This window comes from Narcine bancroftii, chromosome 1, assembly GCF_036971445.1.
Source record: "Narcine bancroftii isolate sNarBan1 chromosome 1, sNarBan1.hap1, whole genome shotgun sequence".
NCBI lineage: Eukaryota > Metazoa > Chordata > Chondrichthyes > Torpediniformes > Narcinidae > Narcine > Narcine bancroftii.
Window position 1 is genome coordinate 468,585,569 of NC_091469.1, and position 18,048 is coordinate 468,603,616.

The window sequence follows — 18,048 nt, forward strand, 5'->3', positions numbered from 1 at the left end:
TAGCAAATTAATCATTTATGATTCTGTCATTTACTGCACAAATATTGGCCTTGAATTTGTCATAACTCCTGTGCTGTTTTTGAATAGTACTTCAGAGCTTGCTTTATCCCCCTTCTAATGGTCACATATCAACACTTTTTTTAAAAGATAGGTTTCTCATTCAATAGTGTAAGCACAGATTTTGTGCTCAAGTCACAAAGTTGGTCTTGAACTCATAACTTCCCAATTCAAAGGACAAGAAAATGACCAACTCAAAAGTTGATATTTCAATCCAATTATCTGTTCACAGAGTTATACATCACAGAAACAGATCCTTTGCTCCAATTTGTCTATGCCTACCTGAGCTAATACAATTTGTTTTAAGTTTCACACACATCCCTCTGAAACTTTCCTATTCACATACCTGTCTAAATGTCTTTTAAACACTACCAACCTCCACTGCTTCAACTGGCAGTTCAATGTGAAAAAGTAGCCCCTCAGATCCCCTTTAAATATTTACACTCCTACCTTAAATCTCTGCCCTCTATTTTTACACTTATCCTGGCGAATTTCAAAAAGGTCGCCCTTCAGCCTCCAACAATCCAGAACAAGAAGTTCCAACCTTTCAATTCCCTCCTTAAGTCCTGCACTCCAGTTCTGGTAAAATTCTTGTGTGTCTTTTCTACACCCTATCAGTCTTGACATTCTTCCTGTAGCTGGGGACCTAACTACACACAATTGTCCAAGTTGTTCCAAAACCTGAATTAGTTTCCCAACTGCATTATATTTCAAACTTACCTAAATCAGTCAGAGAGCCCGCAAGATCTGCCTTTGGGAGTTCAATCACAACCTGAAAGAAAGAATCTGTATTTACAAAACACATTTCACAGCCTCAACAGTGATAATAGTGCCATTAGTTTCAAGTTAATTATGGAGAACGATAGTTTGAGATTCTAAATTGGAGAAAGGCCAATTTTGAGGAAATAAGAAAGGATCCAGAATGTGTGGATTGGGACAAGTGGTTTCCCAGCAAGGGTGTGCGAGGTAAGTCGAGGTCCTTCAAAGGTGAAATTTTGAGAATGCAGTTTGTATGTTCCTGTCAGGACTAAAGGCAAGGTTTGCAGGCATTGGGAATCTTGTTTTCCAAGGGATAATGGGGATCTGGTTCAGAAGAAGAGAGGGGTGCATAAGGAGCAAATAAGGTACTTGAGGAGTATAAAAAAATGCAAGAAAAAGCTCAAGAAAGAAATGATGAAGGCAAAAAAAAAAGACACGAGGTTGCCTTGACGGACAATGTGAAGGAACATCCTAAGGGTTTCTACAGGTATATTAAGAGCAAAAGGATAATAAGGAATAAAATTGATCCCCTTGAAAATCAGATTGATTGGCTTTGTGTGGGGCCACAAGAGATGGGGGAGATCTTAAATGCTTTTTTTCCCATCAGTATTCACTCAGGAAACGGGTGCAGAGTCATGTGAAGTAAGGAAAACAAGCATGGAATCCACACAGATTAAATAAGAGTAAGTGTTTACTTTGTTGAGGCAAATAAGGGTGGATAAATACCCAGGGCCTGACAAGCTATTTCCTTGGACCTTGAGGGAGGGTAGTGTAGAAATTGCAGGGGCTCTGGCAGACATATTTAAAATGTCCTTAGCCACTGGTGTGGTGCCGGAGGATTGGAAGGTAGCTCACGTTGTGCTGTTGTTTAAAAAAGGCTCCAAATGTAACCCTGGAAATAATAGGTGAGCCTGACATCAGTAGTAGGTAAGTATTGGAAAATATTCTAAAATATTGGACATACAATTATTTGTACAACCAAAAACTGATTAGGGACAGTCAATAAGGCTTTGTGCATGGTAGGTCGTGTTTAATCAATCTTATAGGTTTTTCAAGGTTACCAGGAAAGTTGATGAAGGAAAGGCTGTGGATGTTGTCTATTATGTGGATAGGTTGACTAGGCAAATTATGTGGATTTTAGAAAGGCCTTTGACAAGGTCCCACATGGGAAGTTAGTCAGGAAGATTCAGACACTAGATATTCAAGGTGAAGTAGTGAACTGGATTCAACAATGGCTAAACAGGAAAAACCAGAGAGTGGTGGTAGATGATTGCTTCTCAGACTGGAGGCCTGTGACTAGTGGTGTGCTTCAGGGATGGATGCTGGCACCATTGTTGTTTGTCATCTGTAACAATGATTTGGATGATAATGTGGTAAATTGGATCACAAGTTTGCAGATGACACTAAGACTGGAGGCGTTGTGGACAGCGAAGAAGGGTTTCAAAGCTTGCAGGGGAATCTGACCCAACTAAAAAAATGGGCTGAAAAATGACAAATGGAATTTAATGCAGACAAGTGTGAAGTGTTGTATTTTCAAAGGACAAACCAAGAAAGGAAGTACACGATGAACGTACACTGAGTACCGTGGTAGAACAAAAGAATCTGGGAATAGATACATTATTCCCTGAAAGAAGCATCACAAGTGGATAGGGTTGTAAAGAGAGCTTTTAGCATAGTGTCCTTCATAAATCAAAGTATTGAGTATAGGAGTTGGGATGTTACAGTAAAGTTGTATAAGACATTAGTGTGGCCAAATTTGAGCATTGTATGCAGTTTTGGTCACATATCTACAAAAAAGATATCAATAAAATAGAAAAGTTGCAGAGAAGATTTACTAGGATGTTACCCATACTTCAGGAACTGAGTTACAGGGAAAGGTTAAGCATGTGAGGACTTTATTATCTGGAGCATATAGGGATGAGGGAAGATTTGATAGTGATATTTAAAATTATGAGGGGATAGACATTTACTCTATGTAAATCGGCTTTTTCCACTGAGGGTAGGTGAGATACAAACCAGAGTACATGGGTTAAGACTGAAAGGGGAAAAAAATTTAGGGGGAACATGAGGGGTAAGTTCTTCACACAGAGAGTGGTGGGAGTGTGGAATGAGCTACCAGCTGAGGTGCTGAATTCAGGTTCAATTTTCACATTTAAGTAGAATTTGGACAGGTACATGGATGGGAGAGGTATTGAGGGCTATGGACTGGGTGCAGGTCAGTTGGACTAGGCAATAAAAATGGTTTGGCACAGACTAGAAGATCTGAAGGGGCCTGTTTTTGACCTATAGTGTTCAATGGTACAGCAGCAGTTATTTGGTACATTAATATCAATAAAGAACTTCATAGGAGTTCTGTTACTGAAATTTGGCAAAAACTGCAACAGGAGATCATGCACAAAAGCTAAGTGGCAGTAAGAAACCTCAGGGAATATAGTTAAGTGAATGGGCAAGGATATGTTTTGAAAGGCTGGTGTGGAAGCATATCTGATCTTGCCTGAGCGATGACATGAACCTATTCCAATTTGCCTATCATCTCTCTGGCTCTACACAAAGTCCTAGACAGCAAAGATGCATACATAAGTATGCTCTTTATTGACCACAGTTCAGCATTTAACACTATCATGCCCTCAAAATTAACGAGCAAACTCCAAGACCTGGGATCCAACATCCCACCGTGTAATTGGATCATGGATTTCTTCACCGCCAGACCACAATCAATGAGGATTGGAAGAACATCTTCATAATCTTGAACAGCATTGGAGCATCGCAAGGCTGCGTTCTTAGCCCCCATTCTATTCACTATACACACAATATGACAACACCATCTACAAACTCACTGACGATACCACAGTAGTGAGTTAATCTAAATTAATATTTTAAAATATAGACATACAACACAGTAAAAGAAATTTCAGCCCATGTGTCCATGCCACCCAATTTACACCCAATTAATCTACCCTGGTATATTTTGAACAATGGGAGGAAACCAGAGCTCCCAGAGAAAACCAACGCATACACAGGGAGAACGTACAAACTCCATACAGAAAGCGCAGGATTCGAACCAAAGTCCTGATTGCTGGCGGTTTAAAAGCATAACGTTAACCACTGTGCCCACTGTGCCACTCATATATAAAAAGGGTTGATGAGTCAGCATACAGGAGAAGGATTGAAAATTTGGCTGAATGGTGAACCAACAACTTCACACTCAATGTCACCAAAATCAAGGAGCTGATTGTTGACTTCAGGAAGGGAAAACCAGAGGTGTACAATCCAGTGATTATTGGGGGATCAGAGATGGAGAGGGTGAGAAAATTTAAATTCTTGGGAGTCACTATCTCAGAGGATCTTTCCTAGATCCAACACACAAATGGTATCGTGAAGAAAGCATGTCAATGCCTCTACTTCTTCAGGAGTTTGCAGAGTTTTGGTATGACATCAGAAACCATGGTAAATTTCTACAGATTTGTGGTGGAAAGTGTGCCGTCCAGCTGAGTCACGGTCTGGTATGGGTCACCAATACCCCTGAATGTAAAATACTGCAAACAGTAGTGGACACAGTCCAGGACATCACAGGTAAAATGCTCCCAACCATCAAGAACATCTACAGGGAATGCTGCCACCTAGCACACACTCCGTACTCACTGCTACCATCAGGAAAGAGGTTAAGGTGCCACAAGACTCACACCACAGGTTCAGGAACATTTTCATAACCTCTTTTTACTGCTTCTTAGAAGACCAGCAAGGTTCAAGAACAGTTTCTTTCCAGTGGCTATCAGGCTCTTGAACCTCCCCTTGTAACACTAATCACAGACTGTACCAACAGCACAAAAAATATTGTCTGTACCTTTGCAAAGTGTTTCTTTTGCACTGGGATAACTACATTATGTAGTTGATCCTTTTTACAAAGTACCTATTCAGCTTCAGGAAGTAAAAAATTAAATGCATTGTACAAGACAATAAACTCATCATTTCTAATTATAGACTATATGATTCATGTTCACATTTTTTCATATTTCTTGCCAAAATAGAAGAGGCCATCTGGCAAATTGAGTCTAGGGTGATAGTCAAATAGGATGGCAAGCGACACTTTAGCCCACCGTGCATGTGCAGCCATCAAATACCGATCTAAAGCAATTCCATTTTCCAACTCTTGGCCCTCACCTTCTGCGTTATTTCCATATTATAAGAGTACCTGCCTGCACCATCACCTCAGATCCAGATTTCAAGCACCCTCTAGTAATGAAAAAATATTGCCTCAAATCATCTCTAAAAGCTGACTCTCAAAGCAATCTCCCTTATCTCAGCTACATATTTATTTCTCGGTACCCCATTCTCTCTCAAAAGCATGTCAACTCACCATCCACCAATGGAGTAGGGATCATTTATCAACCAGCATGTTTTTGGTATATGGGAAGAAACTGGCGAACCTGTGGAGAGCCCCTATGATCACAATGAGAACGTGCAAACTTCAGACAGACATCACTGGAAGTCAGGATCGGACACATGCCCTTGGAGCTGTGAGGCAGCACCATCGCTTAATGTGCCACTGTGCAACCTTATAATTCATCAATTCCAAAATCCTTTTCTAAAAGAATATATTCTGAATATGAATAAAATTCATGCACAATCTTTCTGAAATATAACAAGTAACAATGAAATTCAACCAGATCACATTCTAAAGGCCACACACCTAAATGATAAGTCTTTCAGCAAATTAAAAGAATTAGGATTAGGCCAAGAGATTGTGTAAAAGCTAGATGTATCATCCACAATTAGAACCAAAGAATATGACAGCAAAGAAACAGGTTCCTTGGCCCATCTAGTCTATGCTGAACCATTTATTCCACCTAGTCCCATTGACCTGCGCCCAGATCATAGCCCTCCGTACCCCTCCTATCCAATCTTCTCCTAAAACCCACATACCCTCCGCTGGCGGCTTGTTCCATGCACAGCATCCTCTGAGAGAAGGAATTTCTTTCAAAGTTCCCCTTAAACATTTCACCCTAAACCATGACCTCGCATTCTTGTCTCACCTTACCTCAGTGGAAAAATTCTGTTTGCATTTATCATCTCTAAACTTCTCATAATTTTGTATCAAATCTCCTCTTAGTCTTCGGCTCTCAAGGGAATAAAGTCCAAACTTATGGAATCTTTCTCTATAATTCAGCTCTTCAAGTCCTGCAAATATCCTTGTAAAACTTCTCTGCATTCTTTCAATCTTATTGATATCTTTTGTAAGTAGGTGACAAAAAACTGCAAATAATACTCCAAAGTTACAGTACATTCCATGCAACAGTAAAAAAAAATCAATGAAAAAAAGGACCATTTTGCTTTTTGTTGGGGGGGGGGGAGGAGGTGGAAACGATGTGAGAAATCAATTCAGAAAGTTAATTTTAGTATCAGTCCGAGAAATCAGATTTGAATTTCCACATGTTGTAGCAGTTTGAAAAATTGGAAAGAAACTTGCTGATATTTCAGCAAGTTAATCTTGTGTTTGACAAGGAATCATAAAACTACCACAACACGACAAGCCTATACTGTCAAAAGTTTTGATAACTATTCCAATTTAAAATATAAATATTCAAGATTTTATATGGAATCTTATGCTTACCCACAGATTAAGCAAACCACTTTCATCAAGTGATGCCAGCTGAAATGTCAGTCCAGAACTTCCTTAGATATATAAAAGAAAACCATCATTAGGTACAGAAGAGCAAAAAAGTAACTATCCAAGAAAATATGTTATTTAATTGAGATTCTCATTTCCTAAATACAATTCAAATAATTTCCCAAGAGCAAAAGCATCCCACACAAGAGGATATGGGTTTAAAGTTAGCGGGAGGAAATGTAAGGAAGATGAGGGGAGCAAATATTTTAACACAGAGAATGGTAGGTGCCTGGAACAAGCTACCAGTAGTAGTGATGGAAGCAGATACAATGATAGCATTGAAAAGCATCTTGATAGATACATGAATATGAAAAGGATGAAGGGTAGTCTATCAGGTGCAAGCAGCAGAGTTTTAGTTTGATTTTGACGTCATGTTCAGCACAGACTCATGAACCACGGGCCTGTTCCTGTGCTGCACTATTCTTTGTGAAGTAAGACAAATGCAGGTGCTTTATATAGACAAAATGATGAGAGGACTGCAATGCTAAATGAAAACCTACCTTGCTGAGATGTCAATAGTGAAAGCCCAATGCAATTATCATAGGTCGGAGAGGATACTGGATCAATCGCCTTCACCGCACACGAGTGATTCACAGCTGTCTGAACACCATCTGAATGAAATTAGTGAAATCAAATTTCCATCAAGGCAACCATAAAGAAGAGAGATCAAAATCTATACTTTCTAATTCTTGAGGAAATTTGGGATGTCATTCAAACTATTATAGGTGATTTGTGAAAAGTATACTGACTGGTTGCATCATAGCCTCGTTTCAAACCTTGAAAGCCCTGGAACGCACTAAGGTACAGATAGCCAGGTATATCATGGACATCAACCTCTGATCCACTGAAGAAAGAGCACAAGAGCAAAAATGATCCTCATCATCCCGATCATGCTCTCATTTTGCTGCAATGTTCAGCAGTAGGTATAGAGCATGAAGTCTAGCACCTCTCAGAAGTTGTTTTTAAACTTTCTTGTACTACCCTAACCAGGGCCCAGGTCCAAACATCTGACTGCACTATTGTATGTCACTTTTTTTGTACTCTGGAATTGTGAGTATTTAAGCAATCTTTTTTGTTCTCTTGTACTTATTATTTATTTGTGTACTTTATGTAATTGTATAACTGCAGCAAGAAGAATTTCAGTGCTTTTGTACATTTTACTTACATGAATCACAATAGCCTCTCGTCCATTGTCATTTACCGTATGACATACTCAACTCTTGTCAATTGTATCACCTGAAGGATTATTTTTTTACCTCTGCTGCATGCCAAATGATCCTCATTTTCTATCGTATGTCTGAACATGAACTCAGCAACCTATTAACTTAGCTTAAGATACAAATCTTGAGTTTTTTTTAAGTAACATGAGAAATTTCTCAAGAGGCAGCATTTTGGCCTTTGTGGTTCAAATCCATTTATCATCTGGAACTATTTATGACATCAAGTCTGGACTCTGGTTGCAGGGCATTTGGCTTAACTGGGTTTTGTCTCTATTCATCTTCTACATGAACCTCCTCTCATTTTCTGATGATGAGAAAAAGTCAAGAACGAACTATGTTCATTAGAAATCTGATAGAACAGGACTTTCTCCAAAAACCAAAATGGACAGCAATTGTAACATTTTATTTAAAGATGTACCATGAACATATTGCCACATGTATTTATGTTTTATTTAATTCCATGATTGCAAATGAATACATTCAAGAGATTGATCTCAGCAGCAATAGTTTACATTCATCCAGACACTAATAGCTTTACAATAGTTTGTCATACTGTCTTGAATTATTCTTAGAGACTTGAGTGTTGCTCCATTGCTCAACAAATCAGAAACATTTTAATAAACAGAATTCCAGCAGTAATCTTCTGATCTTCCACTACAACCCTGACCAAAGGATCATGGAGAGAAACTTTCTGTTACACCTATTTACACTTTTTCACTTTTATAGTGAGATATTAAGAAAACCACATTGGAATTACAGGCATGTGGAAACAGCAGTATTTTAAATGATTAAAGTCACATTCACTGGATACAGGAACAAGCTCAGAGAAACACAAAAGCTGCACATGCTGGAATCTTAAGAAGGCAAGGAAATGCGAGATGAATTCAGCAGGTCAGAAAGCATCTATAAATAAAAATGGTCAGTCAACCTTTCACGGCTGGACCCTTTATTAAGACCAAGGGGGGCATCTGACATGCTAAGTTCTTCCAGCATTTCTTTGTTTGCACAGGAACCACAACCTGGATACAGTACTGTATTATATTTAATATGTACTGGAAGATGACTTGGGTTCATTATTTGACTAAAAGTGAATTGCGTTGCATCGGATTTGCATAACAAATGAAACCACTTTGCACTGATGCTAAAGGTGCGCATGCATTCCCTTATCTTGATTCCAAGAACAATGTTGAACACACCTTTTAGCATTTGGATTGGATTTTAGAAAACTTCTGTATTTTGATCAAATTCTTGCACATGCCTTTAAAATTCATCTAGCACAGAATTCATAGTCTTTGAACCATGCAGCGTGGAAACTTCAGCAACCGAGACTGTGCTACCCATCAAACACCCATTTCATTTTATCCATTCAGTCAATAGAAGAAAGTTTTCTTGCAATTTTATGATCCCCATCTACTCTATTATCCAATCAATAGAATACTTAGATGGGTCCCCAGTGTGCTGATAGAGGATATTCAAATCACAGCATAAATCCTTGCATGACATCACTGATTTCTTCAATCCAATTTGAGCAGATATCTATCATTTCAACTCATTGCCTTCGATTTCCTTTTCAGAGCAGTCATTTGATCTTAAATCCATGAGGATTAATTTTAACTCACTGTCTTTCATGCAATATATTCATGGTCCATGCAGTCTACATCCATAGGTAATCCTCTATCTGTCTATTATTTTGGTCACCTTCCATCAGAAATTCATTTTAATTACTGCAGGATCTTTGACTCACCAGTGGTGAATGTTGGCAATCTGAATGTCCATTCCTGTTCTCCAATCTGAAGATTGTAGTGTATATTGGAGCAATCACGAAGATCCCAAGCCACCACTGAACCATCCACTGTTCCAGCAAACACAGATAATGCATCACCTGGGCCAAAGCAACAACATTGCACCTGCAGTGGAATGGCATATAATATCAGCAATTTATTTGTTCAATAGTCCATCAATGTTGTCATGTAGAATTAAAACACATTTAACATCAGAAAGCAGCGATTAAATAATCATTAACCAGTGCAATGACAAGTTAAAAAAAACTGGCAACATGTAAAATTCAGTTAATGATGGAACATTTGCTGATTTTATCAAACTAAGCAGGGGGTGAATAATTTAAATAAACCTTGTTAAAGGTAAATAAGGATTTAATGTTTTCTATGAATGATTTGTTCACCATATTAAAGAATTACTGGACATCCAAAGTTACCTTTGAACCTAATCATTAACTACCTTACTGAATTTTTGCATCCACAGGAAGCTACTTCCTCAGTGTTCAAGAACACATGGAGTTTTACTAACCATTTTTAAGTTACATAATATTGTGGTCAGGGACTAAATTATTAAACTACCTTATTTAGAACCATGGAATCATACAGCATGAAATCAACACTTTACCCACCATGTCCATGCCAACCATCAACTGCACACTTGTACTAATCCCATCTGGCCCATAGTCTTTTATGTCTTGGCAATTCAAATCGTCAGGCTTGGAAAACTATCGGCAAATACCAGTAAAATGGATTAGTTTGGATGAGTACTTGGTGATGTGCATAATGCTGAAGGGATTGCATTATGTGACTCTGCAGTGAACTGAGATTCACTAGTAGGGTGTTATACTGATGGCTGGCCCCGCTTCCTGGCTATTTACGCTCCTCACTGACCAGCGCTCGGTTGCATTCACATTCAATAACGTCAAGAGGGGCAAAGTCAAGAATGGCAAAAATTGGTAGGTGGAGGATCGAACTCTTCACCTACAATTATGACATTGCCTACTGGCCAGGAGCCCTTAATAACCCTCCAGATGCTTTATCCAGAGGAAGCTGTGCCTCTGCACACACCGACCAACTACGGTCTATGCATAATGAGCTCTGCCATCCAGGGGTCACCCACATGGCTCATTTTGCCCTACTTTATGGAAGACATCAAGGAAATGACCAGGTATGTGCAGAGCTCAAGCCGCACTTCTGTCACCCCGCAAAGGTGCACCTGATCAAGTCATCCAAGCCCTTCGAATGGCTCAATGACCTCTCCCCTCCATGAATGGGAACACCTTCTTCCTCTCTGTCACTGATCTGTACTCCTGCTTCCCATTCACCATTCCATGCCAGACATGTCCACCTCATCAGTTGTGAAGGCCCTATACTCCATTTTCACTCTCTTCAGGTATCCCAGCTATATTCATTTAGACCAGGGCTCATCCTTTATGAATGACGAGCTGTGTCAGTACCTGCTGGTGGGGCACATCGCGTCCAGCAGGACTACTAGCTACAACCCCCGGGAGAATGGGCGGGTTGAAAAGGAGAACGCCAAGGTCTGGAAGGCTGCCCTGAAGTAAAAAGGCCTTCCAGACTCATGCTGGCAGGATATCCTCACCATGGTGCTCCACTCCATCTGGTTGCTACTATGTACCACAATAACATTACTCCTCATGAGCTCCTATTCACTTTTGAAAGAAGGTTGGCATCAGGAACTACACTCCCAGTCTGGCTCACTACTCCTGGTCCAGTCCTTCTTAGAAATCATGTGAGGAGAAGCAAAACTGACCCCCTGGTGGAAAGGGTGAAAATGCTCCACACCAATCCCATGTACGCCAATGTGGAGTATTGGATGGTAGGGAGGACACAGTCTCCATCATGGACCATTGCCTCAGATGCCCTGTGAGCCATGGAGCTCATTCTCTCTGCCCCTAGTCAGGGCCTCGGACGATCTGATTTAGGAGGAAAGTCACCCCACTCCATTGTCGAGCCGGAGACCCAGCCCGCCTCTCCTCCCTCACAAGGTGACCAGGAGACCCAAGGAGTCCAAGGCCCCCCGGTGCTAACACGCTCCACCAGGATCTCCAGACCCCTGGACTGCTTAAATTTGTAAATTTCTAAATAACTGCATATTTTTTTTACCACTTGTTTCTGAACTCATGTTCTCTGCCTTCATTCACAGACCCTAAATTCTACGGGAAGGGGTGAATGCAGTGAACTGGGATTCATTGGTAGGGTGTTGTGCAGATGGCTGGACCCGCCCCATCTGTCCACATATAACCCTGGTTTCCCATCTTAACCCAGAACCCTTCTGAAGACTACTGTTGAATCCCATCCTTAGTTATAAGCTGATAAAAGCATTTGTTCTCCCTTCAGTCGTGAGAGCTTTTATTCACGCTACAGACCCTAAAGGGGGGCTTCATTCATTTAGATCCAGCAACAGTGAGGGTCCAACACATTTTCAAGTCGGAACAGCATGTAACCTCAAGGTGAATTTAGTGAAGTCAGAAGTTCTAATGGGCACTACAAATACAAAAGATGTAATCTTGCTCTCCAAACACCAAAAGCATACTATGACAATCTTATCAAGATGATCTACTGAACTCTACTTCAACAATCCTATCCGTCAAAAAGTTAAGGGGTTTCTCCAGACAGTATCCTTTATCAAACTAAACAGATTTCCCCCAACAGCAGGAATGGGAAGAACTCAAATTATTATATTTTTCATGACATGTGGTTTCTATTGATCAGAGTGAGGGAGCAGTTAGCTGTCTTTAGAAAACATTATCAACTTAGGTTGGGTGAGAAGGAAAAATTCCATCAAGCATAAAGTTGGCTTCAGTTCCAGGACTGGAGAAAATATACCTGTAATCTGAAATCAAAGATTTTAATGAGTTCTCTCAAACTTTGATTCTCAAACTTCATTAAGGTGATGCTTTGGATTTTCAAAGTAAAATATGGAGCAAATTTACTAAATCTGAACTCGAAGTGAGAGACTTGAAGCTGAATCAGTGCTGCATTGCTATGTTCTTTGAATTTCAAAATTGAAAATTTTATTAAGAATTCATGACATTGTTTGCAATACTTGCACTGGTATGTCTGGGAATAACTATTTTCATGAATTTTTATAACTATTAGGAAAACTCATCTTATGATCTGAAGAGCAATATATTTGTCTCCAATCATAGGCTAGAAATTACAGGAGATTCATGCCAGATGAATCAGTCACTTTTCCTGAACCCTTTACATAATTTTTTTTTGCCATTTAAATTTCAAGAACCAAACTTGAATAGCAGAGCAATCAGGTTAATAGGGCACCTCAGGTAATAACTGAAAAATAAACACTGGGACAGAGGGTGATTCAGAGTAATGAATTCAATGCCAAATTAATTCAATGTGAAATGAAGAGAAGGAAGGGGGGAGAGAGGGGTGGTGGGGGTAAGAGAGAGAAAGAGAAGAAAAATAATTTGTATGTCTAGAACATCTAATAATTCACTACTTGAGATGAGAATCCACAGAAAAGCTCCACAGTGGTCAAAATGTGGGCTTCTGCTTGCATTGTTAATTGTGAAATGTCAATTTATCACTTACAGAATGATACTTCAAATAAAACCAATCAAGTTTTCACAAACCTCTGATTCACAAATAAGGACTTTCTGAGGAAATGATGGTTCCCAGATATTCCAAATGCAGATTATGTAATTACTGACAAGCTTGACCACTCCTGGTTCTTTAGGAAAGCTGTGAACTGAAAGCAGTGTTTGTCTTTGGGCCTGTGAGAAATGTAAACATAAAACCTCCCGACCTATAAAATACACAAAATTATATGTTTACCATTTTGAAAATTACAAAAAAAAATAACCTTAAAACAATGATTTTATGATTACATGTGGATTCTCTACATTCACTGCATGCAATCTATCAAAATGTTTGTAGTGTAGTTCCTTCAAATGGCTTGGATTGATTATATGTTTTGAATAATTCAGTGTAAAGTTTGTTAAGATGCTCATATATGAAGAGAAAATGATTGCCTGTGGGGACTGAGAAGGCGACATGACATGGGCGGTGTTACAATAAGATGAACAGGATGCATTATGAATCAGACATCTAAACAATGCGTCATCTCTGCAATAACTCATATTGGAACAAGTGAATAACATTTGAATAAAGAACAGAATGCACTCAAAAATGAAAGCTTTATAGAGAAAAAATTCCAAAACAAGATTTCTTTAAAAAGTAATATGCACTGTAAAACCAACAAAATGCTCTTAATACCATTTATCCTGAAACATACTCAGACTATTTATTACCATTTAAAAAAGGCAGGTTTGTGTTCAACTGAGAGCATCCGTCACTGACTGACAAACTGGCTGCTTTCGACTGAATATTCTTATTGGCTTGGTTCTCTGCTTCATCCTCTTCAAGTAATACTGCAATTACCTGCCACGGTGTAGGAGTGATTAGAGTGAGTCCATTCACAGGGAGAAAAATACATTTTCTTATTAGAGAGTCTATACAGTAATAATTTGATCTAACAATCCATTTCTGTTACATTTGTTTGTACCTTATATTATAATATTTGCATGACAATAATTCAGATAAAATCTTCCTAAAATACTGCAACTGAAATACAGGGTCAAGTTCCTGACACCACATTTTAGGAAAGATGTGAAGATTTTGGAGAGGGGACAGAAGAAATTTACATTGTAGATAGACTGAAGCAGCTGGGGTTGTTCCCCTGGAACCAGAAGGGATCCAAGGAAATCTAATAGAGGAATTCAAAGTCACCATGTGTATAGATAGCTATGCAGAAACAGTTCCCAATGGATATGGGTTAATACATAGGAAACCAATCATGAAAAGCTGCCTTGTACAGGGGAAGTTTTTTTATATAAATGAAGAATAATGAGTAATGAGTTTATTGTCACATACCTTGACTGTATAATGTTTACATGAAGCTGAACAGTTATGTTGTTAAAAGAAGCTATAATAGTATACTAAATTAAATTTAAAATAAATATGATAGATAATAAATATTCATGCTTATCGTGAAAAGAATGCAAGAAAAAAGTGGCATTATGGGTCTGCCTGATTAGCCATTGGAAAGAAACTGTTCTGCAACCTAGGAATTGGACTTCTGCACCTTCTTCCCGAAGGTGGCAGTGAGAAGAGGTTGTGTCCAGGTGATGAGAACTATTATTATTTTAAATCAAGGATGGCCAACCTTTTATTTTTTAATTTAGACATATAGTATGGTAACAGGCCATTTCAGCCCACAAATGCGTACTGGGGGTGTAGGTTAATTGGGTGGCACAGATTCGTGGACTGAAATAGCCTGTTCCTGTACTGTATGTCTAAATTAAAAATTAAAAGGTTGGCCACCCCTGGTTTAAATGATCAGCCATCATCCAGTACTTTACTGAGTGAAAGATTGCAAGATAGCTTTTTTGCCATCACATGTATTTGTGTAAATTACTGCACAAAAGATTCTTCTTTGGTTTGGCTTCGCGGACGAAGATTTATGGAGGGGTATGTCCACGTCTGCTGCAGGCTCGTTGGTGGCTGACAAGTCCGATGCGGGACAGGCAGACACGGTTGCAGCGGTTGCAAGGGAAAATTGGTGGGTTGGGGTTTATCCTCCTTTGTCTTTTGTCAGTGAGGTGGGTTCTGCGGTCTTCTTCAAAGGAGGTTGCTGCCCGCCGAACTGTGAGGCGCCAAGATGCACGGTTGGAGGCGAAATCAGCCCACTGGCGGTGGTCAGTGTGGCAGGCACCAAGAGATCAACTCCTATTAACTAAAATCTACACAGGCAGGAGACTTGCATTTTAAAGCAGGTGAGTGGACTTCTTGCAAAATCCCAGAAAAAGAATAAACACAAGACACTATTTTGCATGGCGATAGCCAAGTGAAACGTAATACCTGACAAGCAGATCTCAGGAAGTTGGTCAGTCTCTGAGTGTCAATATTCTTAATTAATGAGTCAGAGGAAAAGGTGTCACTAAGATTTTCCCCTGTTCGAAGAAAGAAAACTGCATCAATATAAAACGCAGTCCTAAAATGTTCATCTCTGGTTGACTTAATTTAATTTTGTGCAATCAATAAGAGTAAAAACCAATGGATAAAGAAAGTAGATATACCCACCAGGTTTTGCAAGTCCTAAGAAGCATAAAAGTATAAAACAATTAAAATTAAATCTTTGCTTTCTTTATTGAAAGTTGTTAGCAGCACAAATTTACATATTTCTATAGAGGATGTTGTTGCTTGTTCAAGACATCCCAAAATTCTTTTTGCTCAACTAAGAAACACTTTTTTCAAATATATTAAATGTTGCATCCTCTTTTTCCAAAGCTGGGTCCCACAAATGTGATGATGAGATCGTCTACTTTAATTATATTGTCTCGAAGACCTTCTGTTGTATCTTTTGAAAAAGTGGCTGCAATCCTTGCCTTCCTTTTAGAACTACACTCAAAATATATCTCAACAGGTCCATCTGCACAACAGCATGCTGTATACTTTCACTATTTAAATAATATTTTTCTAAAGTCAATGACCTCGCATTTTCTAGCAAATTTGCTTGACCCCTGCCACTCACATATGCCCAGTCACTTAACCTATCTATATTGCTACAGACTCGCTGTGCACACAACACACTTTGCTTTTCCACTCAGACTACAACATCCCCTGTTCCCCTCTATCCACTGCACTTATTAGGTCCTCAAAGAACACCAGTACTGTGACAAACAGGAACTGCCCCTCTGAGTAAACCCATGCTTATTCAATTTGTCCAAGTACATTTACCATATATACTTGTGTAATAGTCTATCCTGTGTAATAGATGAGCCCCCTTTTTTTGGGCCTAAGTCACGTTTTCTCCATGATCTGTGTAAAAATTGACCCTCCCCCCCCCCCCCCCACTATTTTTGGTCCTGACTGCCCACTCATCTGAGTTCCTGATGCAGATCCTCACCCCGGCCACCTGTCCTCCCGGATCTCCCGATGCCCCAACCACAAGCCCTCACTTCAGCCGCCCACCTGAGCTCTGACCTTCCCAACCACCTTCCTGCTGGAGCTCCCGACACCCCGACTGTGGATCCTTGCCCCATCCACACGCACACCCTAGCTCCCGATGGCCCAGCCACAGACTCTCTCCTCGAGGTCCCGGCCGCCTGCCCATCTGAGCTCCCAGCATCCCAAATACGGACTTACCACCTGGCCCTGGCCAAATGAGCCCCTGACTCTTTAAATAATGCAGGTACTTACCATGGTCAAAAGTATGAACCATGTAAATATCAACCCCCCCCCCCCCCAAAATTTGACCCAAAAAATTAGTCCAAAAATTTTGGCTATAATACAAGTATATACAAAAGGTGAATTTATTGTTTCCATGCTCCAACAACATGTGTTAATCCAGTTCAGTTTGTGTTCTCTGGGAATACATCCTTCAAAAGGCTATTGCTTTCTGTTTCAAGCAGATTGCAACATTCATAGGTTTTCCCCACTGATAAAACACACCCCATTCAAAATCTGAAATAAAACAGAAAATCAAGTCGTGTTTATTTGTCGTTCAGTGTACAGTGAAAAACAAGATAGCGTTTCTCTGGACCATGGAGGTGGTTATTTACATGGCTAAATTATATCAGAAAATAATTATATAAATAACATATCACTTATAAATATCGTGTTACATATACCAGCCCTGTGTCCCTGGAGTTTGGAAGCCTCATGGCTTGGGATAAAAAACTTTTTCACAATCTGGTCGTGAGGGCCCGAACTCTTCAGTGCCTCTTCCTGGATGGTAGGAGGGAGAATAGATTGCAGGAGCAGTGTGTGGAGTCCCTCACAATGTTTAGGGCATTTCGCAAACAATGGCTGTTTTAAATGTCCATCATCGCAGGGAGAGAGACCCTAATAATCCCTCAGCAGTCTTTACTATCTGCTGCAGGGACTTGCATTCTGGATGGTCCGGTTCCCAAACCAGGCGGTCGTGAAGTTATATAGAATGCTCTCAATGCATCCCCCGTAGAATGTAGTGAGGGTGAAGGATGGAAGCTGGACTTCCCTCAACCTCTGCAGGAAGTAAAGGCCCTGTTGGGCCTTCTTGGCAATAGATTTGGTGGTGGGGGACCAGGAGAGATTTTCCACTATGTGCACGTCAAGGAATTTGGTGCTCTTGACTACCTCGACGATGGAGATATTGATGGTCAGCGGAGATTGATCCCCTAGGCTCTCCTGAAGTCAACCACCATCTCCTTTGTTTTGTTGTCTTTGCACAAGTCCATTAGTGCTTGCGCCTCCTCTCTGTAAGCTGGCTCATCGTCAGTGAACTTGATGATGTGATTAGAACTGTATTTCACTGCATAGTCATGGGACAGCAGGTTAAACAGCAGAGGGGCGAGCATGCAGGATGTTGATCCATGAGGCAAGACACTGAGGGCTTCTTCTGCACAGAGATGATAGTGGCCACCTTGAAGCACGTTGGTACAATGGCGCTGCTCAGGGAGATATTGAAGATGTTTGTGAAGACATCAGCTAGTTGGTCCATACATCCTCTGAGCACCCTGCCAGTGATGTTATCTGGTCC

General features: G+C 40.0%; 1 protein-coding gene across 3 annotated transcripts in view; it reads right to left on the bottom strand.

The window, feature by feature from the left end:
- dync2i1 (dynein 2 intermediate chain 1) overlaps positions 1–18,048 on the bottom strand; it is a 125,677-nt gene that overhangs the window by 24,567 nt on the left and 83,062 nt on the right. For all 3 annotated transcript variants that reach the window (XM_069914721.1, XM_069914722.1, XM_069914720.1), the window contains 7 exons: positions 15,387–15,478; positions 13,778–13,907; positions 13,100–13,272; positions 9,449–9,611; positions 6,985–7,095; positions 6,428–6,489; positions 778–829 (listed from right to left, as the gene is read on the bottom strand). In XM_069914721.1, coding sequence (XP_069770822.1) covers positions 778–829; positions 6,428–6,489; positions 6,985–7,095; positions 9,449–9,611; positions 13,100–13,272; positions 13,778–13,907; positions 15,387–15,478 — 783 coding nt within the window. The remainder of the gene's footprint in view (positions 1–777; positions 830–6,427; positions 6,490–6,984; positions 7,096–9,448; positions 9,612–13,099; positions 13,273–13,777; positions 13,908–15,386; positions 15,479–18,048) is intronic.